The 23586-nt window shown below is 33.7% G+C and overlaps 3 protein-coding genes across 10 annotated transcripts; 1 reads left to right on the top strand and 2 right to left on the bottom strand.

Annotated features, from left to right (window-relative positions):
* The first annotated feature begins 11 nt into the window (after positions 1-11).
* Positions 12-12609, top strand: LOC107020249 (amino acid transporter AVT1I). 7 transcript variants are annotated; one of them, XM_015220533.2, is made up of 7 exons: positions 18-344; positions 1179-1290; positions 1604-1696; positions 2706-2906; positions 3747-3985; positions 10953-11560; positions 12087-12609. In XM_015220533.2, exons 5-7 carry the CDS (start codon positions 3835-3837, stop codon positions 12591-12593), a joined length of 1266 nt encoding a protein of 421 aa, XP_015076019.1. In that variant the 5' UTR covers positions 18-344; positions 1179-1290; positions 1604-1696; positions 2706-2906; positions 3747-3834; the 3' UTR covers positions 12594-12609. The 7 variants fall into 7 exon arrangements, with proteins under 7 accessions (XP_027772898.1, XP_027772897.1, XP_027772894.1 ...); XM_027917097.1 differs by lacking the exons at positions 10953-11560; positions 12087-12609 and adding an exon at positions 8320-8557 and having other exon boundaries at positions 12-344; positions 1176-1290; XM_027917096.1 differs by lacking the exons at positions 10953-11560; positions 12087-12609 and adding an exon at positions 5481-5791 and having other exon boundaries at positions 12-344; positions 1176-1290.
* LOC107020251 lies at positions 4292-6759 on the bottom strand. Of its 2 annotated transcripts, XM_015220539.2 has the most exons (3): positions 5722-6094; positions 5296-5589; positions 4292-4583 (listed from the first exon to the last, which is right to left on the bottom strand). In XM_015220539.2, exons 1-3 carry the CDS (start codon positions 6037-6039, stop codon positions 4575-4577), a joined length of 621 nt encoding a protein of 206 aa, XP_015076025.1. In that variant the 5' UTR covers positions 6040-6094; the 3' UTR covers positions 4292-4574. The 2 variants fall into 2 exon arrangements, with proteins under 2 accessions (XP_015076025.1, XP_027772899.1); XM_027917098.1 differs by lacking the exon at positions 4292-4583 and having other exon boundaries at positions 5148-5589; positions 5722-6759.
* Positions 12610-12981: 372 nt separating the features above from the next.
* Positions 12982-23427, bottom strand: LOC107020252 (putative late blight resistance protein homolog R1A-3). The gene is made up of 3 exons (XM_015220541.2): positions 23238-23427; positions 19764-22772; positions 12982-13763 (listed from the first exon to the last, which is right to left on the bottom strand). The coding sequence occupies exons 1-3, from the start codon at positions 23292-23294 to the stop codon at positions 13128-13130; spliced, it is 3702 nt and encodes a 1233-aa protein (XP_015076027.1). The 5' UTR covers positions 23295-23427; the 3' UTR covers positions 12982-13127.
* Positions 23428-23586: the final 159 nt, after the last annotated feature.

The raw sequence follows: 23586 nt of genomic DNA on the forward strand, positions 1-23586 counted from the left end.
AATAATATTTCAAAGCAAAGAAGATAACAAATGGAATTAGTGTATCTTCTCTGCTCTATACTCTCCACTTCCTTCACTTCCTTCTTCCTATCTCTTCTCCTCCTTATTCGCCTTCTGCTCCGCCGATTAGGTTACCGATTTGATGCCGCCGGAGCCGGAGAAGGAAAAGACTGTGTTTCTCTTTACGAAGGAACTGTATGGCACGAACGACGTCGTCCGGTTCATCATTCATTCCGGTACCCGGTTCGTTACGCACTTATTGACCTTGATCGTTCGTCTAATCCGCCGTCTGATCACTTCTCAGCTAATGAAGCTCGACGCATTTCTGGCACTACTGGTCCAGTGTAAGTATTGATCATCTTATTACCTTTTGGTAGATTCATAGAAAGAAATAATTAACATATATGTGTTTTTAGTTTTAAAGTTTATTTTGATTGTTAGCTTAAATTTTGAAACAGAAGTTTATTTCCTCTATAGTATAATACGATACATTATGAAACATTACGATTTGTGTAAGGATTGAGTGTGGTGTTGTTACATTGTTTTTCTTTCTCATTTTGTCTAATTATTACTTAATGATCCTATTTTATTATTTATAGTAGCTCTATCCTGTATCTTACTCTTTTTTGATTGGTTGATCCTTTAAATTATAGATGCGTGACATTATGTAATGATAGGAAATGATACAATCTATGCAACATTATGAAACAATATGTAATGACCGTCCAAGTAGAGTGAGGGTGTTTTTCTTTTTAGTTTTTTCTCTTGAATTGAACTTGTTTTGAGAGATACTATCTAATGGGATTCGTTTATTTGGCTGAATTGCAACTGCGAATTTCTAATACTAAAGTACTTCTTTTGAAATACTGTAGAATTATTCTCAGTTAGTCGTAGATGCCTGCCTCTCCGATTTCTCAACAATTTCTCATTGAAGGGGAAAATATCGTTGTGATATATGTTTTCCATGGTTGAGTTCTTCTTGGTTAATGATTTAGTTTAAAATTAAACTATGAATTCCATCTTTTGGTGTCTTTATGCAATACATCATGACATCTTGAGGCATTTAAGTATCACTTGTGCACACGAAATCGGACACATGATAGTTCAAAAGCTGTAAATGTTTTAGTATTTTTAGTGCTATGGACTAATGGACTGATTATTCATCTTTCTAAAAGCAGTTTCTTGTTGACAATACCGCCCAGTGTGGGATATGTGCAAAATCCGTTGAGTTTGTATTATTGCTATGATACTGAAGGCTCCTTGCAGTATTTGAAGAAATGCATTGCTGAGGTGAATCATTTTAATTGATAAGTAATCAAAGCCTAAATTGAAAAACTCTGTCAAAATTGAAAATACTGTTTAAAGTTTCAGACAAGGGCCCGTGTACTATCGATAATCTACTATCAGCAAACAAGATTTGTTACCTAAAAGGCTTCTCACATTTTTTACCCCGAGCAAATTAAAAAGGAAGTTCTACTGTACTCAACTGTTTTGCCTTTCTGCTAATTTCCACCCGCTGCATGTCCAGTTTCATTTTCCTTAGATCAAACAGTCAAATTATTTATCATGATTCTGGCTATTTGCTGACTGAATTCTTTCTCAGGTGACTAACACCCCATGGGGTGAAAGGGTATCATTTCTGTTCAACCCAAACTCAGATGTAGTTGCAAAATCTCTTCATGTTAGTCCTTTCATGGTAAGCCATCTTTAGGGATCACCTTGCCTTTTACTCTCCCTGTTTCAATTTGTTAGTCTCTGTTTTGACTTGACATGAAATTTAAGAAAGTAAAGAGGATTTTTTTTTTGAATTTTCTGGTCTTAAACTAAAGATATGCTAAATGTACCAAAATTCTTTTAAATCTCGTAGTCTTAAACATGCCATGTGAAAGTTGGAATTAAAGAGTTTCCCCAAAAGAAGGAAAGAGACATTCTTTTTTAAACGGACTAAAAAAGAAAGTAGGATAAACAAACTGAAATCGAGGGAGTATTTACTTACATCTATCTCTAGCTTAATCTGATTTTAGTGACCTTCAAAAGTGATGCATAACATCAATGTCATGCTCTTGATTTGTTATCTTGTACTGTTCATGAAGCTTGTTCTTTCTATTTTATGTTTTGTGCTGATATCTTATGTTGCTTTCTCCTTGGTGATTATATGGTTATCATTATCCAAATCTCAAAACTGTTATGTAAAGGTTGAGATGGTTTAGAAATGCATAGAGTTTGCAATGCTACCTGTTATTGTGTCCAAGATACTTAAGGCATTTATACAATTTTGGTGGCACGTCTTTGCTTTTGCTGAACCTGAAATCAGAACTCTTTTCTTCTCACTGTTTCTAAAGTTTCCTGCCATTCCTCGGGCCGGTATATGCAGTGTGGTTAGGTACTTGAGCATTTACATTCACTCTCTGACAAGTACAAATATATTAATGTGATGAGGCTGAACAAACTATTGATCCTTTTAAACCCTTGCTACATGACTTGGTTGGCTACCATCCTGAAAGGTTCCTAGTTCCTACTATTCTAGTCCTGGTTTTTCAGGACTCTTTTTGGTGTTCAGTTGTTCAGTCATACATACTTTTTTCTTGTTTGATAGATTTGATTTTCATACGTAAAGACTCTTCATTAGCATTCCAATTTCATCTTATTTTTGGATTTAACTTGGTCGTTGATATTCATTAGTAGCTTTGTGGAGTTGTTTGCAGGATATGCTAGGAAACTGGACCATGAAAACAAATACACCTGGGGATAATCTATTTGTAACAATTTCAGTAAATCATCCGAAACATGGTGAATATTTCTCAGCTTCATTGATGGCCAAAAGAGTATCATCCTCCACACATACTGATCTAGATTTATTCTTCTGGCTAATGCCTCACAAGGTTGCATTAGGGATATATTGGCAGGTAAGCCCTTAAGACTGGAAATAAATTCGTTGTTGATAACTGAATATCTTCCAATAGTTTAAATAAGCATCTGTTAATGCATCTTAGTTCAGTGGGCAATGATTTTCTTGGTTGAATCTATGTCATATGCTCGCTCTTTTTACTCCTAAATGACAAGTTTCTGCCTCGTATTAGGTTTTCCTGCTCCTCCAAATTAATTAGAAGATCCTCCAAAACTTGAATTTCGTTGCTTTTAGTTTTCTCACTGCATGCTTGATGCGCAAATCAGAAGTATTCTCTCCTGAATCATGTTTATTGATGTATTGATAATATATGTACCGGGATGAAGACTCTTTGACCGAACACTTGGCAAGCGCAGAAGGAACATATAGTCAACCCTGAGTCAGCTGGTGCCAACTTGGCCAAAGACCTAAGATCTCTTAACCTGTCCGAGAGGTCCAAGAGCCCAGACAATTCACCTTCCCGACGCCAGCCAAACTCTGAATATCAGGGATTTAATTTTATCACATCCAACAACCAGTGTCTTATCCCCGAGAGGTGTGGGAGGAGATCAAGGAATCGGTTAGAGTTAGGTTAACCGTTAAATATATATCACCTTTTCACACGTGATTCAAATTGACACTTTGTTTTATAGATACTGTAGCACATCATTGTTCATACATTTCTCGTTACTACTGTTGGCTATCAATTAGCTCTCGCTGCAATCACTAAGAATCACTCTCTCTTGTTGTTATTTCAATATGATTATTTACTTCATTACTGCCTTTTAAGTTATATTTGTTACAATTAGTATAGGAATGCCATTCATTCCCTTTCTCCTTTTCACTATATATCTCTCAGGCTCTCAAGCTTTGGTGGAAGGGCGTTCCTTTCTTGCAACATCCAAGGTACTATAATCCTAGATACAGAGAAGAAGCCATTCTATCTGATGAGAAGCTTCAATGTTGTCCGGCTTTTGCATTTGAGACACAGAACAATCAACAGGCTGGAGAGCACTGTTTCAGTCCTGCAGATCACTCAACTTCAAGACATCATGGCTTCACTTGGAGGGATGCAAAATGGCCCTGGTGCTAATTGCAGTAAGTTTCTAAAATATAACGTTAAGATCTTTCTCTTTCTTCGGGGCCAGTTTTTTAATGTTCCAGTAGTGTCTTGGAGTTTTGATTTGCATTGCAAAGTTAATAGGTAAGTGTTTACGTCAAAAAATTTAGATTTTCAATTTTCATGATAACCTTACAAAGTCAAGCTAGTACATTAATAGCATGAGGAAATTGTTGTACTGCTATTTCTGGAAACACGATAAGTAAATTCTGATTCAACTTAAAAAATAGAGCAGATCAACTAAATTTGAGCTGAGAGGTCTATATTAACTATTAAGGCTGCACTTGGTATGATATAATACTTTCAATTGAAATGTTACCATAACTTTTTTTGACAGTCAAAAACTTAAAATTAGGAACAAGGTGGGAGTGGCCTCCGTGGTGGAGACTATATGACATACATATTTAGTCCAAAAGTTTGCTACAAGAATATATGTAATGCAAAAGGAAGCTAAGTTATTGCTTGAAGTCTTAGATGAAATAGGAGTGGTTCAACTCATACAGAACTAGGAATTAAACATTCATTATAATAAATATTTTCTTCCATCTCCATCCTGGCTCGCTCGATTTAAATCACCTGAAAGTAGCAAATTACCGACAAATCAATTAGGCACTTTAAATTGAGATCTTCGTAAAGTTAATCACTATGAGTCTTACAATGAATTCAAACAGTAAAGAGATGAGCAAATAAAAGAAAGGGTCTAGCTCATTTTAGTATCGCTTAGTAAGTGGCTGTTGTTGGAATAGAAAGTTTTAGAAGAATTAGGTTCGAATAAATTTGCTAGAAAAAGATAGCAGTAACTACAAGTGAATCAAATGTGATCTTACAATCTGTTTATTTGAGCTGTACACATTTTTGTCTTCTCTTAAAAATCGAAAAAAAGACGTACTCTGAATATCTGAAATGTTGGAACTTACTTAAAAGATAAGAAAAATTTGCCAATCAAATTGTGGAAAAATCTTCAATTAGTTATCTAGTAGAGTTAGACTATCTATAGGGCGTGACCGTTCTCCAAATCCTATTAACATGAGATGTTTTGTGCACTGGATTGCTTTTTTAGTTATCTAGTGGAGTAAATTTTAATATATACTTCTTTTTTTTAGGGAAAGGGAACTTAAAAACTACTTCAACTTAGTTCTTCAATGCATAAAGTACATTGTGGTAGGTGAGGAAGCGCAAAAATAAGCACAGGGAAAAATGATATGTCTGTCTGTTTGGTCAAACTTCTAAAATCTTAAGTGAAAATGCTTTTGAAAAAAAGTACTTTTGGTGAAAGAAGAGAACTTACTTGCACTTTGTTACAAGGATTGTTAACATCACAATAAGCTTCAAGAGTAATCAAAGCTTGATTGTCTAATTTCATGGCATAATTATAGCAAGGGCAGCTCTTGCCTAGTATGCTTCTGAATGTTGGGCAGCATGCATCTATTGAACTTGTTTTCGTCATGCAAGTTTTAACCTTTGCTTTATCAGCAGCACTGCATTTCGGCTGCGCCTGAGGGAGCACCCGGGGGCTTGGACTGGCAGAAATGGTGGCGACTGCTTCCACTGTGCCAGTCCTGCTCCTATCAGCTACCACTTTCTGGTACATTTTTCACAAAATGCTTTGTTAGGTTCTATTTTCGCTTTATATAGGATTCAAGTTCATCGAAAGGGGAAAACGCTTCCTATCAATAAATTTTTCTATTTGTAAGACAAAGAAGGAATAACTTACTTGAACAGTTTTACATGGATTATTGATATCACAATAGCTCTGGAGAGTAATTAAAGCTTGATTATCCAAATCCTCAGCATAATTGTAACACTTACAATTAGCACCAATTGTCCTCTTAAATAAGGGGCAACATTTATCTATAGAAACTGTTTGTGTCATGCACTTCTTTATTTTCCCCTTATCACTATTGCTGCAACTAGTGGTCGCGCTAAAGCGCGACTGCGAATAGGTGGCGATGTTTTTCGCCACCGCTTGCTGATGGCTGCAGAGTACAAATGCAGCCATCAAAAACATGAGAATCACATACCCTCTAGTCATTTTTGCTATCGTATTCGTTCTTCTCTCTAGCTACTATAAATCTTGTGTGTTTTGCAAAATAATTAAGCTAGTAGTTCTATTTATGCACATAAAATAGGATAGTGGTACTGTTTTAGGAAGTACTTAATAACAAGTGGATGAAAAAATAACATAAAAGTTGACAACAAGTGGACATAATAATACGAAAAAGTTGAACACATGCTCGTAGAAAGAGGAAATAAGGTGATTAATTTGAATAATGTAACGGTAGGTAAGGAGCTAGATGCCTTAGGTTCATCCAAATCTCTTTGAATATATGGAAATAAGAACTTTTTATATTTTTAATGAAAATTTTGAATTCGCAACTAATAATAAATTGTTTTAGAGCCACTTTCCCTATTTTTTTTAGATTTAAGTATTTTAGGATTTGGTTGAAATAACATTATGGTTTCCACATTCTCCTAAGTGCAACAGCAAATTTAATATTGCACACAATAGATTCTCCTAGCCGCCCCCCTTTCTTTAATAAACTTAATTTTACTTTTTGTCTCTTGGTTGAAAAATTGAAAGTATCTAGAAGTGTTCTCCACTATTAACTACTAATAATATAAAATTTAAACAATATATTATTTGGAGTGGGATACACATGCAACCATGTGATTGACGTGAATTCTACCTAGAATTTGAATTTATGATCTAAAGTAAAAAATTTGAATTTCTTAGTCTTTATTTTTAATTATTATTCTTTTTATTTAAGATGTTCGATATTCATATTATAGTCTGATCAATTTAAATTTGTGTTAAATAAGACCCCGTTCAAAAGTAGCGTTTTATATCAAGAATTTTTCTATACCTAAGATTTGAACTTTGAGAAATCTAGTTAAAAAAGTATTCTTATCCATTGTACCATATCCATCTGTATTTTACCTTATAATTTGGCATTTGCCTTAGGAACCAATTAATTCAAACTTAAGAAGTCCCACATTTTGAAAGGTAAAACATTCCGCACCAAAGGTGATTTCATAACTCAAGACTTGAACTCGAGATCTTTGATTAAGGATAAAGAAATAGTTATCTGTCAAATTCGGAAATTCATTAATAACCATTATATATATGTATTTTTGAGTTCATTGCTCTATACATTCTCTTGGAATTTCTGTTCCGGTTAAGGAAAAGATATACACTTTCAATGAACAACTATAACAATATAGTCTGGAAAGGGTAGAGTATATGCAGATCTTATCCCGTACCTTGATAGGTAGAGAGACAATTTTCGAAAGATTCTTAGCTTAAGGAAAGCAAAAACACAACATTTATGAAGGCATAAACAGCGTAACAACAACATGATAGTAAGAAAATAGAGGCATTAGAGACGTGTAGCAATAAAAAAATTAAGATTGAGATATACATAAATAGTATAAGTGCTTTCAATGACTGAGCAATCAATCTTAGTGTTTATCTTCCTACCAGTAATTGTATCGATTCACTTTATATCAGTGTATTATTGCAAAGCGAAAATATACGACTAATATAAAGTGAATCGATTAACTGTATCGAAAATTTTTAAACTAAACTATTATTTACATTTGATAATTAGTCAGATTATCGTTGTGATTGATAATTAAGACAAAAAGTACCATTATTTTCGAATTTTTGTCTACTTATAGTCTTATATTTTCATGTTATTGTTGAGCCTAAAATGAACTTGGGTTGATCAATTAAGCATTGGGCCTAAAGTATTACTAACTGATGGATCAAACCAAATAAGTATTCTGCTTTATGTTTAACGGAGTAAGTGATAAATACTCATACATTCTTGTAAATACAAAGTCATTCATCTATCGATGATTTTACAGGGCCACCTATCCAACATATATTCAGAGAAGACCTCATCGTAACTGACATTTTATCTAAATATAACTATTCCAACGTTGTTATTACTATATATCATTAGCTAGAACGTGTCGATTAAAATAGAATGAGTAGTTTAAAATTAAATTCAAAGGTCATATATCTTATATTGTCTTCTAGCTCGACCTTTAGTGTCACTCTCACGTGGGGTACTTTGAGCTTGTCTCAATTAACCGATTCTGAAATATAAAGAAGTAAATAGCTAGAAATAAAATGAATATAATCATTTAATAAAAAAAGATATATGCAAAAATATATATCACAATTAATTATTTGTAACATAGAAGATAATTAAATCCAAAGGTCATATTCTATAAATATTCATCTTTTTAGGACCACTAATGTATTAGTCAAGGAACAATTACTAACATTTGGCTAATTTTTTATCAGGGTAAAGATTCTAGGAATTTTGTTTTGAATCAAACAGTAAATTAATAACAAAATTATTATCTTTGTCCTTCACGTTGGGAGAAAAAAATAGAGATTTTCGATTATTCTTTGTCCATTTGTTGATTCTTGAAAATAAGTGCACAAAGAATCTCTATGTGGATTTTCCATTCTCCAAAATCAATACTTTTGGATTCATATATTAAGAAGTCATGCATAATATATAAATGTATACTTTAACTTGTGATAGTATAATCTTCAATTTTAAATATATATAAACATATATTAAAATTTGTATAATATATGTTTATTGTGACTTATTTGTTTGTAGATATGCTAAATCATTATGGAGCCATTAAAATACTAAGTTATTATGTATCAATTGATTGTTTATTGATTGCTTATCGATTTTAACCTTTAAGATTTGACATAAAAAATCAATGAAAATAACTTATAAACAAAATAATAAACCAAATGAACCATGCACATGAGTTGATAAATTTTATATCTTTCTCAAAAGTATAAAACTGACACATTGTAGAGTAATCGAGAGCTTAAGACTATTAGAAATGAAGTACGAGACTAAATTTTAAGGTAGAACTTTATATAGCGAATAATATAAATATAATTTATTGTAATTTTCTATGATCCATTTTAGTAAAAAACTTCAAGCAGTTAAAACCAATAATCAGATAATAGAAAAAATCAAAACTATTACCAAAACCCCTAAAGCAATAAATTTCATATCCAATTAACGTTGCTTAATAAAGAGAAAGAGTTACGAATCACAGATGGATTTCTCGATATTTAAAAAAAAAGTAAAAGGAAGTCAAGTTTCATGTCCAACAAATTACTTTATGTAAAATAATATTTTATTTTTTGTACGTACTAGGTAGAATGCATTCTTGTTTATCAGTAATTAAAAGTTTAGTATCGTAGTACTATAAGATACTCATTATAATATAAAGATTCGTACAAAAACGTGTGAAGTGATATATTCCAAACTTAACCAAAAAAAAAAAAAACCATACAAAATTGAAACTTTAATTTAGTATAAATGAGGTTTGATTCTATAGAACATTTTTAATGGACGCAAACTATTTTCTAAAATTATAATAGTAAGTGTATGCATGTGCAAATTGATTTATTATTTTTTAATGGAGATGAACATACATAGCTATTATTTGCATATTAGATTTAAATGTTCCAATACAAAAGTTGAATAGTAAAAACAATTATAAAATTACATAATGAAAAGTAAAGAGCAAAAAAAAAATGAGACTAATAGGTATGTTTTGTATAGGTATCCTAGAATTAGAAGACCCTGGTCTTCCTTAACTATCGGAATAAAAATATCTTTTAGCGGTAATAATTATACACATTAATAAAAAGTGATAATATCTTTTATCAACTTGAGTGAATAGCCATTAAATCTAATATCGCTATAGGCCTTAGACATATTTACAGAAAATGTTAATTATTTCTAAAAATACCTATTTAACGACGATATCCTAGGGCAGCAGGGACCAAACTTCTGGTGGGTGTTAATTAGTTCAAAAGCTTGTCGATCTAGAAACTTGTCAGTTTGCTTCTTAGCGCATCATTGGTATTACAGTGTCATTAATAATCAAATGAGAAATTAATTTTTTTTTCCAAATATAAAAATATACATAATTTTTTAAAGCTATTAAAAAGAGTGAGAAATACAAAGTGAAATAAAAAATATTTGAACGTCCCTCTCTTTACAGTCAAGTAATTTAACGCCCCTTCGAGAACGCGATCACCTACATCTCCATGAGTTTAAGAATCTAGCTTTTTATTGAATTGAGTTTTGAATTAATAATTAAAAATATATAGATAGAATATTTTTAGTCTAAGACATATTTGCCAAAACCCAATATATAAACTAGCATTTAGATGTTAATTTGGCACTGAAAAAATATGGAATCCCATAATGTGGAGAAAATAGAGACTCAAAATCAGATTCCACAAATTATGGAGTCTAGTAAAGGAACCTCTTTCTTTAGAACATGTTTCAATGGTATTAATGCATTATCAGGTAAACATCTCATTATTTTTTTAAATATTTTTTTTTTGTTATTTTCAAGACACATCAAAATTAGAAATAAGTCATAATCACTTAGCTTATCGAAGATATGATCCAAGAACCAAGATAGGAGGATATGAAATTCGTGAATTAGTGTAAAAAGGTTAGTCGTGTTGTTTAGTTTTCCTTATCAGTGGTATTAGTATTTTTCCGCCTACTTTCTTATACTTCTTATTATGTTTTCTTTATTTCAATTATCGTACTATTTTGCTACTGGCATTTTTTTCCCTTTCTTGTTTTGTTATGCTTTACTTGAGTCAATGGTGTATCAGAAACAACCTCTCTCTCAACCCTCATAATGCAGCCAGACCCTACTTGTAGGATTTCACTGAATATGTTATTGTATAATTTAATTGAAGTTATATGCACCGATAGAGTCAAATTTTTTTTATGTTACTTTATTATTATTTCTATCGTCTTACCTATAAGTATATCACAAAGATGAATTAAATTATTTGTATTCACCTTATAAGTGACCTGACTGTATAAATATTCACTAGAACTCTTTTTTGTTTCTTCTTTCATATAGGTATTGGAATAATATCAATACCCTATGCACTTTCCCAAGGAGGATGGTTATGTTTGATGCTACTTCTTTTAGTAGCAATTATATGTTGTTACACAGGAATACTTTTGCAAAAATGCATGAGTGTTTCACCATCAATTAAGACATATCCTGATATTGGTGAATTTGCTTTTGGTAACAAAGGAAGAATATTGATATCCATCTTCTTATATCTTGAACTATACTTTGTTGCAATTGAATTCCTCATATTAGAAGGTGACAATTTGCAAAAATTATTCCCAAATGCAAAAATTCATTTTGGTTGTGTTAAAATTGTTGGAAGGGAAGTATTTGTTTTATTAGTTGCTATTATCATATTGCCAACAACATGGTTGAAAAGTTTAGGTTTATTGGCTTATGTTTCTATTGGTGGAGTTTTGGCTTCAATTGTTTTGGTTTTTTCAATATTTTGGGTTGGTGCAATTGATGGTATTGGATTTGAAGAAAAAGGTGTGATTTGGAGATGGGATGGATTGATAAGTGCAATAAGTATGTATACATTTTGTTATTGTGGTCATGCTGTGTTCCCAACAATATGCAATTCCATGAAGGATAGAAGCCAATTTCCCAAGGTAATAATATCTTATTCATAAATATATGTATTACATCGGTTTCAGTTTACGTGGTACTAGTTGACTAGATATAAATCTCAAGGAAGCATATTTTTTTTGAAAGTTGTGGTTATATATCGTTTCATTAAGGGTGTAAAATGTTGTTTTTTCTATTATAGAAAGACCGATGAAATCTCTTTTGAGACGATAAATTAAAAATTATATAAAAATAAGTCATAAAATGAGACGAAGGAAGTATAACTCGCACACCACATAGGAAATAATTCTAACACTTGAAAGTTGAAGAGAAGTACTCCAAACCATAAAAATAGACAGAACAATACAATAAAATATTTTTGTTCAATACTTGTTTGAATATAAAGTTGACAAATGACATAAATAATATGTCTAATTATAAAAAAAATGACATTTCATATTAACTCATAATAAATTATAAATATCTTTTCTACGGCCTACATGTAATATTATACACATTTTATTTGATCATCGTGTATATATAACTTAATTTTTTTTTGGGTCAAAACAGGTTTTATTTGTGTGCTTTATAGTAAGCACCATAACCTATGGATCAATGGCAACTATGGGGTACTTAATGTATGGACAAAATTTAATGTCACAAATAACATTAAATCTCCCAACGGGGAAAATTAGTTCAAAAATCGCGATATATACGACACTTGTTAATCCAATAACAAAGTATGCTCTTGTCGTCTCTCCAATTGCAACGGCTATTGAAGATAAATTACCTTTACGAAAGAGTAAATTTATCGTAAGCTACTTCATCAGAACACTTTTAGTCATCAGCACGGTCACTGTTGCGTTAACCGTTCCATTCTTTGGATATGTCATGGCATTTACGGGTGCGCTTTTGGGCGTTACCGTGTCGATATTGTTACCATGCCTATGCTACCTCAAGATCAAGAAACCTTCCTATTTGGAAATTATGTTTATTGTTATGATTTTGATTTTTGGTTCTTCAGTTACCCTATCTGGAACTTACACTTCTTTGAAAAATATTATTAGTCATGTGTAGGGGTGACGAATAATAGTCCTGAATCAAGAATTAATTATAAGTTTGTCATTGTAACTTTGTGATACTAACTGAAATTCATGTCTAGTTATATGATCCCTTTTCATTCATTTACAAGTTAAAATACCTTCTTCGTCATGATCACTATGTCTCGTGAACACCTGACACGAACATGACACGTATAGTACGTATGGAAAGTGTCTAGGTGATCAAAATTTGTAAGTTGGAGTGTTCAATTGACACAATGGAGACGATCAAGCAATTTCAAAGTCAGGCTTGTTTCATGTTTTTATGGTAACTGAAAGTAGCAATCTAATAATACATCAGATGGCACACGCATACAATATCTCATCCGTTATAATAAAGAACACACACAATATCACATCCGTTATAACGAAAAATAAGCACGTATACAATAACTTAATTAAGGAATATGTTTGGAAGAATACATACACACATACATACATATATCATCTGATCATATATATTGTATAATATAACATAACATTTCTAAAATTCGTATTCATACTCACATTATTAAGACCCCCAATGGTAGAATTCTACGTCAAGCTTGTCTTCTCCGGTCATTTCTTCAACATATTCCTTAATTTTGAACAACGACTCTTTAAGCTGAGGGCTGTACCGTACATTGATAAACTTTAATGACGCAATATCTCCAAAACTGTCTGGGATCTCCATAAGCTTATCACATCCACTTATAAATAGTTCCTCGAGCACGGGAAAGGATTTCTCTGCATCAACCTTCCATTCTGAAAAATTCAAATATTTCAATTCTAAATATTTGAGATCCTGGAAAATGATATGATCTTCCATGTTCCATTTAGAAAATTTCAGCCAAGACAATTTTAGAGATTTGAGATTCTGGAAAACGACATGATCTTCCATGTTCCATTCTTTGCCCTCCCCGATGATTACCTGTTCTAGACTTAGTTCTTCAAGGTTGGGTAGTCTTGAAAGTGTATCGGATGTCACAGCGAACTCTTCCAACTTCAGTATCTTCAAGCTCAAAGGGAAGCCGTGTGTATATTCAGCGAAAGAATTCCGAAAAGAAACAGAGAAACTGAGTTGTTCAAGTTCATTAAGGACATCAAATCTTGGAAAACGTATCTTCTCTGGTATATGTTCTCTGATACAGACTTGAAGGTTTTTAAGTGTTGGGAAGTAGGAGAACAAATAAAGTAGTTTTGATGATTGATAAAGTGAAGGCATGGTGTCGTATGTATACAATTATGAGAGTTGCGACAAAGAAGAAAAAGTATTGAAGAAAAGAAGAAAAAGTGCAGAATTGTAAAGAAGGAAAAGAAGGAAACAAATATGGAAATAAATAAAGAAGGAAAGAAATAAAAAAAAAGTAGCAATTCAAGTCAAAGAAGGAAAGAAATAAAAAAGTAGCAATTCAAGTCAAAGAAGGAAAGAAATAAAGAAATTACAATTCAAGTCAAATAAGGAAAGACGTAAATATAGACAAGTTCAAGAAGGAAAAGGATTTGTAATTCCTTTCCTTGTAGAAGTTGAAGGCAAATCAAATCTATAAAAGGATCAAGAAGTTGAAAGAAAAAAATGTCTTTGCAATCACAAAAATCGAGAGAATTTTTCCAGCAAAGCCAGAACGATAGGTATTGCATATTCACGAAATATATCATCTTGAGAGTAGTATTTTCTGGAGAAAAAACGCAGGTCTTCGTCACAGAAACGCAAGGACCAGGTTCACCTTCATCACAGCAACATAAGCACCAGGTTCACGAAACCTGTTCTACTCAGAACTATTGGATATTGAAGTTTGATCAATTAAAGTCTAAGGTTATTAGTCTTTGTTGATTTGTTCTAGGTTTATTATTGAGTTGTAATAATTCCTAGATTTGTAACAAGAAGTGGGTTTGACTTTTTGGGAGTTGAGTCTTGAGAGATTTGTACAAAGGGTGGGTTTGGCTCTTTGTAGGGTTGAGTTTCAGTGAGGGTTGTAACAAAAGGTGGGTTTGGCCTTTTGGAGAGATCGATTGGAGTCAATCGAGGGAGTAGTAGAGATAAGACTTTTTGATTATTGAGTTGTAATCACAAAATCTTATAGTTGAATTAATAAAACGAGGTTTTTCCTTCCTTGAGTGAGGAAGGTTTTTAATTCAGTAAGTGTTTGTGTCTTTACTCTGTCTTTACTTAAAAGCAACTTACACGAACCTGGTTCGTGTTCTGGGGTAAGGTTTCTTCAATTGGTATCAGAGCAGGTCTTTTCGTTAAAAGATTCACACCTTGAAAAGACTCAATGGCAGCACCACCTACCCCACAAGAGGGAGCTTCACAAACACGACCACCACTGTTCAATGGCAAATATTATGGATGGTGGAAAAATCGTATGATGGACCATCTTATTGGCGAAAACCCTGATCTATGGGGAGTAATTCTAGATGGCCCAACCATACCTATGAAAACCGCAACTGATGGAATCACCAAAATCCCAAAGGAAAGAAAAGAATGGAATGTTGAAGACAAGCTTGCAATCCAAAACAATGCCAAAGCCAAGAAAATTTTGATCTGTGGCATAGGACCAGACGAATACAATCGAATCTCGTCCTGTCAAGATGCCAAAGCCATATGGGAAACACTACAAACAGCTCATGAAGGAACAACGCAAGTCAAGAAGTCCAAAATTGATAACTTGAACAGGCAATATGAGCTGTTCAGGATGGCAGAAGGGGAGACTATTCAAGATATGCACACCAGGTTCACCTCCATCATTAATGAGATGTACTCCTTGGGAGAGATAGTTCCTAATGGAAAGGCAGTAAGGAAACTCTTGAGTGTCCTTCCTGAAACTTGGGAAAGTAAAGTCGAGGCTATCACTGAAGCCCGCGACCTAGACTCACTGGCCATGGATGAGTTGATTGGTAATCTCATCACATACGAACTCAAGAAAAACCAAGAAAAGGAAATTGGAGGAAAAAGGAAGGAAAGGAACCTGGTTCTAAATAAAAATGCATCAGATGATTTTGAAGATGAAAATATTGCCCTCATAACCAAAAGGTTCACCAGAATGCTAAAGAGAGGGCAGACCTTTCAAAAGAAAACTTCTCAAAAACCATCTGAAAACACTAAAGACCAGGTTTGTCATAAATGTGGGAGCCCAGATCACTTCATCAAATTCTGTCCACTTTGGGCTTTAGAGCAGAAAAAGGCAAACTTTGAGAAGGTCAAAGACATCAAGAATGATAAGTACATTCCCACAAACAGAAGAATGACCAATCAAGAAGCGGATCTTTCAACGAGAAGAGCCTTTGCCGCTATGGGGGACTTATCTGAAGAAGAATTTGAGGATGGAGGGTTCGAAAATCAGTCACTACTTGCAATAGAACAATCAAATAAATATGATTTTCTTGCACTCATTGCTGAAACAGATTCTGAAGATGATGAAGAAGATGACAAACAAAGCAAGGTAAGTTTTCATCACATCAAAGTAAATATTGAATCATATTCTAAAAAGGAACTAGAGTCTTTATTGAGTACTCTTATAGATGCATATCAGTCTGTCAATTCTGAAAGAGAACAAGTGATGGAAAACTATGCATCTTTAAGAGAAGTCAATGACAATCTTGAGAAACACAATCACTTTCTTCAAAATAAATTAAAAGAACAGATTAAAATCTCAGAGTTAAGTCACAAGGGCAAAAACTCTGCTAGTGAACTTCAATTAGCTCTAGAAGAAAAAATAAAATTGTTAACCATAAAATATCAAGCTTTAACAGAAAGGAATAGGTTGTTACAAGAAAATCTTGATCATACCAAACTGGATCTGGAAAGAAATCTTAGATGGACCAGGTCCTCTGAAATTTTAACTCAGATTCAAGAAAAGCAAACCACTAGTCGAAGTGGGATAGGTTTTAAAAAACAGAATAATCTTGTGTCACACACTATTCACATGTCTAAAAGTTTATGCACTCATTGTGGAAACTCAGGTCATTTAAAGAATCAATGTAAAGCTTTATTTGAGGCTTTTCAGAAAAATGTTAAGTTCACCAAAAAGGAAAAGACTGATACGGCTAAGAACCTGGTTCGAAATAAAAATGCTCCAAATAAAAGGTTTTCTTATTTGCCTTTATGGGCTAGAAGAAATCTTATTCATCCTTTTACTCACATAAAGGGGCCCAAGCTAATCTGGGTTCCCAAGACTAATCTTTGACTAGTGTTTCAGGTGAAGGTGAGAGGGAAAAGGCCAACTTGGTACATGAATAGTGCATGCTCCAAACATGTGCTAAAAATGGTAGAAAATTTCCTCTCGCTCTTTGATTTTCAAGGAGACAGTTTATTCCTTGAAAAGGATGAAAAAAAAAAAGTTGAAGAAAGTGACATGATATCAAACATCTTTGATGATGCAAATTTAGGGAACACTGCATATGAACCTGGTTCACAGCTAACAATCATTGATGCACCTGCAACATGAATTACTACTAATCTATGGTTCTGGAGATTGGGGGAATATTAGAGCAATCGGGACAGTAAGAGTATGGCACACCTTTAGGGGGAACTTCGTTGTGTGAACATGGTCCTTGTTATTCATTGGAAGGTATTGAAAATTGACAAGGGTTGGTTCTCTGTGAATCAGCTTGAGATTCATTTGATCTGGGAGAATATGATGATGCGACATTCTCATGAAGGCCTTGAATATGAAGAACTTGAGAAAAATCAGTCAAAGCATGGTGTTATCGAAACAAGTTGATGCATTATCATGATTTCCTTTAATAATTGGCTAGTAAAAGAATAATCTTACGCTTGAGTAATTATACAATGAATATCTGCTAACTCAACCTCGTACTGTAACAGGTACACACTCAAGTCACATCTCAAACAATGCTTAGAAAGTTTGCGGATGTTATCTCTTCTTTTTGCTAACACCATTAAGTAAGTCATGAAGAAACACAAAAAAGGGGAACCTGGTTTCTCTGTAATACTCAGGTATGTACCATCCTTTTTCAATGCATTAATTTCCTGAGTGTGGGTCAAACATAAGCACTAATGAACCTGGTCGATCATCAAAAATTCAACTTTCTTAAAGATCACCAAGAACCCTCTTTGACAATAAGCATCGTTCAATCTCAAACTGCTCTAATGATGAAAATCTCAGTATTGAAGTCACTCATGCTTTAATTTAGGGGGAACCCTGCTTTATCACCCACATCTGAACCAGGTTCACAAACTCCAAATTGATATTTCATCCATTCCAAGTGTATAACTTGTCTATCTCTCAGGGGGAACAATTCTCACAGAAATAAATTGTTGCTTGCTTTCATTATTGATAAACACATCTCTTTGTGCACCAAAATGTGATGAATCTCTTACTGGTAGTTGGTACTCCTTCAAAGTTGTCATCAAGAAAAAGGCTAAAAAAAAAAAAAAAAAAAGAAGAAAATCATGGAGAATGAAAATGCTACGGAGTAGAGTTAAAAAAAAAAAAAAAAAGGTGATGATGTATCTCATGTTTCTCGTGATGAAATTTCACATTCTAAGAAAACTGATCAGAATAAAGAAGCTGGTGCACAATGGGCATACTGAAAAAATTATCAATGGCAGTAAACATCCCTTTCTTCCTTACTTTAGTAATCTTTGTCCCAATCCTTATCCTCAAATTTTATACTCTTTTGACTCTTTGATGTGCTTATGTCTGTCTCATACTCATGATATTATATGTTTTTGATTAAGGGCATAAACTGGTACATATTTGTTTATTTCGTTTCTCATTGAAGATCTTAATTGTGTATGAGTTTAAGATGACTAATATCCTCAGATTAACTAACCATTTTGTTAGCAGAAGTGTACTTGAAAGTGTTGCCCAAGTGGCTATGAGTTAAAAATGATATTGCACTCATTGAATGTTATTCGAGTTCTTTGGTTATTGGTTTTCAATGATGCCAAAAGGGGGAAAGTATATAATGTAGATAGACATATGTATAGTTTGTCATCATCAAAAAGGGGGAAATTGTTGGGGAATGAGAAAACATGAAGTTTGTAGTTTTGATGGATGACAAAGAATTGAAGTTTTGATCACTAACAAAGAGTCTTGATGTGTAACAAATCATTGGTTATCATCATCAAAAAGGGGGAAAATGTTGGGAAGTAGGAGAACAAATAAAGTAGTTTTGATGATTGATAAAGTGAAGGCATGGTGTCGTATGTATACAATTATGAGAGTTGCGACAAAGAAGAAAAAGTATTGAAGAAAAGAAGAAAAAGTGCAGAATTGTAAAGAAGGAAAAGAAGGAAACAAATATGGAAATAAATAAAGAAGGAAAAAAAAAAAAAAAAAGTAGCAATTCAAGTCAAAGAAGGAAAGAAATAAAAAAGTAGCAATTCAAGTCAAAGAAGGAAAGAAATAAAGAAATTACAATTCAAGTCAAATAAGGAAAGACGTAAATATAGACAAGTTCAAGAAGGAAAAGGATTTGTAATTCCTTTCCTTGTAGAAGTTGAAGGCAAATCAAATCTATAAAAGGATCAAGAAGTTGAAAGAAAAAAATGTCTTTGCAATCACAAAAATCGAGAGAATTTTTCCAGCAAAGCCAGAACGATAGGTATTGCATATTCACGAAATATATCATCTTGAGAGTAGTATTTTCTGGAGAAAAAACGCAGGTCTTCGTCACAGAAACGCAAGGACCAGGTTCACCTTCATCACAGCAACATAAGCACCAGGTTCACGAAACCTGTTCTACTCAGAACTATTGGATATTGAAGTTTGATCAATTAAAGTCTAAGGTTATTAGTCTTTGTTGATTTGTTCTAGGTTTATTATTGAGTTGTAATAATTCCTAGATTTGTAACAAGAAGTGGGTTTGACTTTTTGGGAGTTGAGTCTTGAGAGATTTGTACAAAGGGTGGGTTTGGCTCTTTGTAGGGTTGAGTTTCAGTGAGGGTTGTAACAAAAGGTGGGTTTGGCCTTTTGGAGAGATCGATTGGAGTCAATCGAGGGAGTAGTAGAGATAAGACTTTTTGATTATTGAGTTGTAATCACAAAATCTTATAGTTGAATTAATAAAACGAGGTTTTTCCTTCCTTGAGTGAGGAAGGTTTTTAATTCAGTAAGTGTTTGTGTCTTTACTCTGTCTTTACTTAAAAGCAACTTACACGAACCTGGTTCGTGTTCTGGGGTAAGGTTTCTTCATTAAGATTAGGAAACCTTTTGAAAATATCCTCCGTGTCTTCGAAACCGGGAAGGTAGAGATCATGTAATGTTGTCAAATTTTCTAACACAGTGATGACCGGATCAAACACAGCATCCAAATTCATCTTCACAACTCGTAGCTTTGCGAGACTCCAAAAACAAGGTGAGAGTATCATGCATGACTGATTCCCGTTAATCACCATCAGAGTTTCTAGATTGCAGAGATTTGAAAATGACGGAGGGAGAACTTTTGCCTTCATCCAAATTTTTAAGTACTTCAAATGAACGAGCATACCGATTTCATTCAGCAAAGATTCTGGCAATGTTATGCCGCACAAATCCAAACTTTTGAGAAGCCTAAAGTGTTTTAGGTGACTCTTGTAGGAAAGACGAACATACATGCCAAAGTCCTTCAGATTGAGGAGGTGTTTAACATAGGGAATATTCTGTTCTGGATCAAACACCGTGAAATACTCATCCAAAGGATATACATAATGATTATAATGAACGATAATTCCACGTGTCATAAGATCCGAAGAAGACGGAGCTTTTGAACCTCTTATGAAGTGAAGCAACTTTTCCTTTCTACATTTTATATCACAAAAGTCATGCACAAGATCATGAATTTTGAAAATGAAATTATTGAAAGGTATTACCAAACTACTCGAAATTAACTCATCCACTACTTCTTCTGCACTTTTCATCTCAAGTCCTTGAGAAATCCACAAATCATTCAACTTAGACATACTTATATCTTCGTCCTTTAGAAAACTTGCAAGATAAACAAAACACGGCTTTACGTGCTCTGACAAATGGTCATAACTTAATTGTATAACCTTCACAACTTCCTCTTCATCCTTAAAAATAGAGGAACTCAAATCATTCAGAACTTCAGCCCACAAAGCCTCTTTCTTTTCCTTCTTTGAAATGACTCCACCGATTAGATCAACTACTAAAGGAAGACCACCACACCTTCGAGCTATCTTTTCTCCGACATCCTTTAGTTCATCAGGGCAACCTTCTTCTCCGAATACCCTTTTCTCTAATAACTCCCAACTTTCTTCTGATCTTAGCAATCGAAGATAAAGAGGATCACTGTGGCATTTTCCATGCAAAGCAACTTCCTTTTTCCGACTTGTTAAAATCACTCTGCTTCCTTTATGAAATTCAGGAAAAGGTCTCATTAGCTCATCCAATGTATCAGTATCCCACATGTCATCCAAGACAATAAGGTACCGCTTTCCACATAGTCGTTTCCGCAGCTTATCAGCAACGTCATCATCTATGTCATGATCCTCATTGAATCTTTCTTTCAAACCAATAACTTGATTGAAAATTTTCTGCAACAACTTTTTCTCATTACGTTCCTGGTCGACTGTGCACCAAGCACAAACGTCGAAATGATCAACAATGGACTTATGATTATACACTCTGTAAGCCAAAGTAGTTTTTCCAAGCCCAGGCATGCCGACTATGGAAATGACATCTATGTCAGCTGGTCCGCTGGTGAGCTTCCTAATTATCCACTCTGTCTCCTCCTCAAAACCTACAATTATTTTACCAACTGTACACGATGAGTTTCTTTCAACCGGCTTGTTGGGAGCGTTTGCAACAATAATACCGCTGCTCTCGGAGATCTTTTCTTGTACCTCTTTTTTGACAAGCTTGATCTTTTCTACGGTATCAGGAAGTATGAAGATAAGCTGCAATAAACCATGATCTCGGGCAAGAATTGAGTTAATGGCATGTTGCGCCTCATGTGCCAAATCTAGAACACGAGTCCAAAGATCTTTATGCAACTCTTGCTCAGCATAACCGAACAACGATCTTATGATTTCCAGGTCTTGTTTCACCTGCTTAATTTCTTCTTTTATCAAAGAAACTGAATAAGCATTGGAATAGGCCAAGTCTTTTAAGTTTGTGAGCAGAAGAGTCATGAAGAGCGGCCCATCACTCATGGGGAAGGGGAGCGGAGACGAGTTTGCACGAGCTTTTAAGAAATCATTCTTGAGATCAACCTTCAGGAGTTCAATGTTTTCCAGCAAGTTTAGATTTGAACCACTTGCTTCATTCATGTTCTCTTCTAAGTTACGGAAAAAAACAAATACCTCCTTGGTAAGTTGTATAACACGTGCCAAGAGAACAAACAATTTGTCATGACGAATAACGGCCTTGAGCCCATCAGTAAGAATAATCAATAGGAACTCTATCATGACATGAATGTTATATGTTGAAGCACTAGGAGTAACAGCATTAATAAGCATGTGCTCTTGTAGATGAATCAGAGATTCTCTAAGAATGTCCGGAGAGGCTTCTAGGAGCTGCTTGATGAAAAATCCAACTTCTTCTGAGTTTGAACCTTTCAAATTTGTACAACATATGTGCATAACATCCAGTGAAACCGGAATTATCTTCAAAAGTAGATGGACCAGCATGGAATTGACTTCATCTGTTTTATCAAGATGATAAGACAAAAGAACAAAACAGAAGTGTCCAACTCTCTCTGCAGTAAGTTGAAACTGCGGTAAGACATATTCGATTGTCTCATACTCAACACAACCATTTACTTTCAGCGCATGGAAATCTCTTAAATTGCCAAACACATTCTGAAGAAGCTCATATTGAGTCATTGACGGGGAAATCAACTCAACACGAACCTTGGGTATGTTATGGAGATTCACGAGGAGCACGTCCAAAAGTTCATCCAACTGATCCTTATTCATGGCAGCAGAATGAAGATGATCTGAGATTTTAGAACTTGTGATGTTTTCAAGGAGGCGAGGAACGACATGATCTGTTAATTTGACCATCATGTCATCTCCACTACTCTGATGAAGAAGTGATTGAACCAGATATGATATGCAGGACATTTCAGCATCGGAAATGTAATAACATAGCTGTAAACATGCCAACAAAAATTTCAGCTCTTCAACTTGATCTTGTTCATTCTTTAACCTCTCTACGAAATCCTGAAGATAGACAATGTCCTCGCGAAGTAGAGCAGATGAGACCTGCTGAAAGACCAAATGATGATCTATTTATTCAGCAACATAATATAATTCTTATCAACAACAACAAAAAGTCTACAATGAGCTTAGGCTATTCATCAACACACAAATTTCATACTCATTCAGAAAGTACCACGACAGATCTATTATGAGCACTTCATTAATAAAATACTATCATGTTACTCTGGATGTATTAATCAAACAAGGGCGGAAATAAAAATAACGCTAGCAGAATAGCAACATAAACAACACAAATAATCACAACAACATAACAAAGTAGGATCCGTAGAGGGTAGATCGTACACAAATGTTACTCCTACCCAGTGGCGTATATAAATAAAGATTAAATCATCGATCCCTATAAGTAAAGATTATATTCACGATCGAAGTTACATAAAGGAACAAACATACTTACAAGAATAAATTAATTATGTGAATGAATAAAAAAATTAAATATTATAATCAACATACCAATGATTTGTTATCTTCCCCTTTTGTTTGTCCTTCATTTTCTTTTCCTCTTTCCATTCTCACTAATCAAAACCAAAGAAGTTCAAAAAAAATAAATTCCTTTCAACTTCTCAAGAGAAACAATTTACATCAAACAAAGAATGAAAGAAAATTAAAGGTGTAATTACAATCTTTTCTTTTTCAATAGAGTTGTAAAATTGTAAAAGATAAGGCCACTAATAATGTCTCACTAGGTGGGGTTCCTATTTGGTCATTTGCACTTTTGAATAATTGTTTTTTTTTGAGAAAGATAAAAGTTTATATTTTCATAGGAAAAGGGTCTGATATACCCCTCAATTTTGTTATTTAG

This window comes from Solanum pennellii, chromosome 5 (genome assembly GCF_001406875.1).
Source record: "Solanum pennellii chromosome 5, SPENNV200".
Lineage (NCBI taxonomy): Eukaryota > Viridiplantae > Streptophyta > Magnoliopsida > Solanales > Solanaceae > Solanum > Solanum pennellii.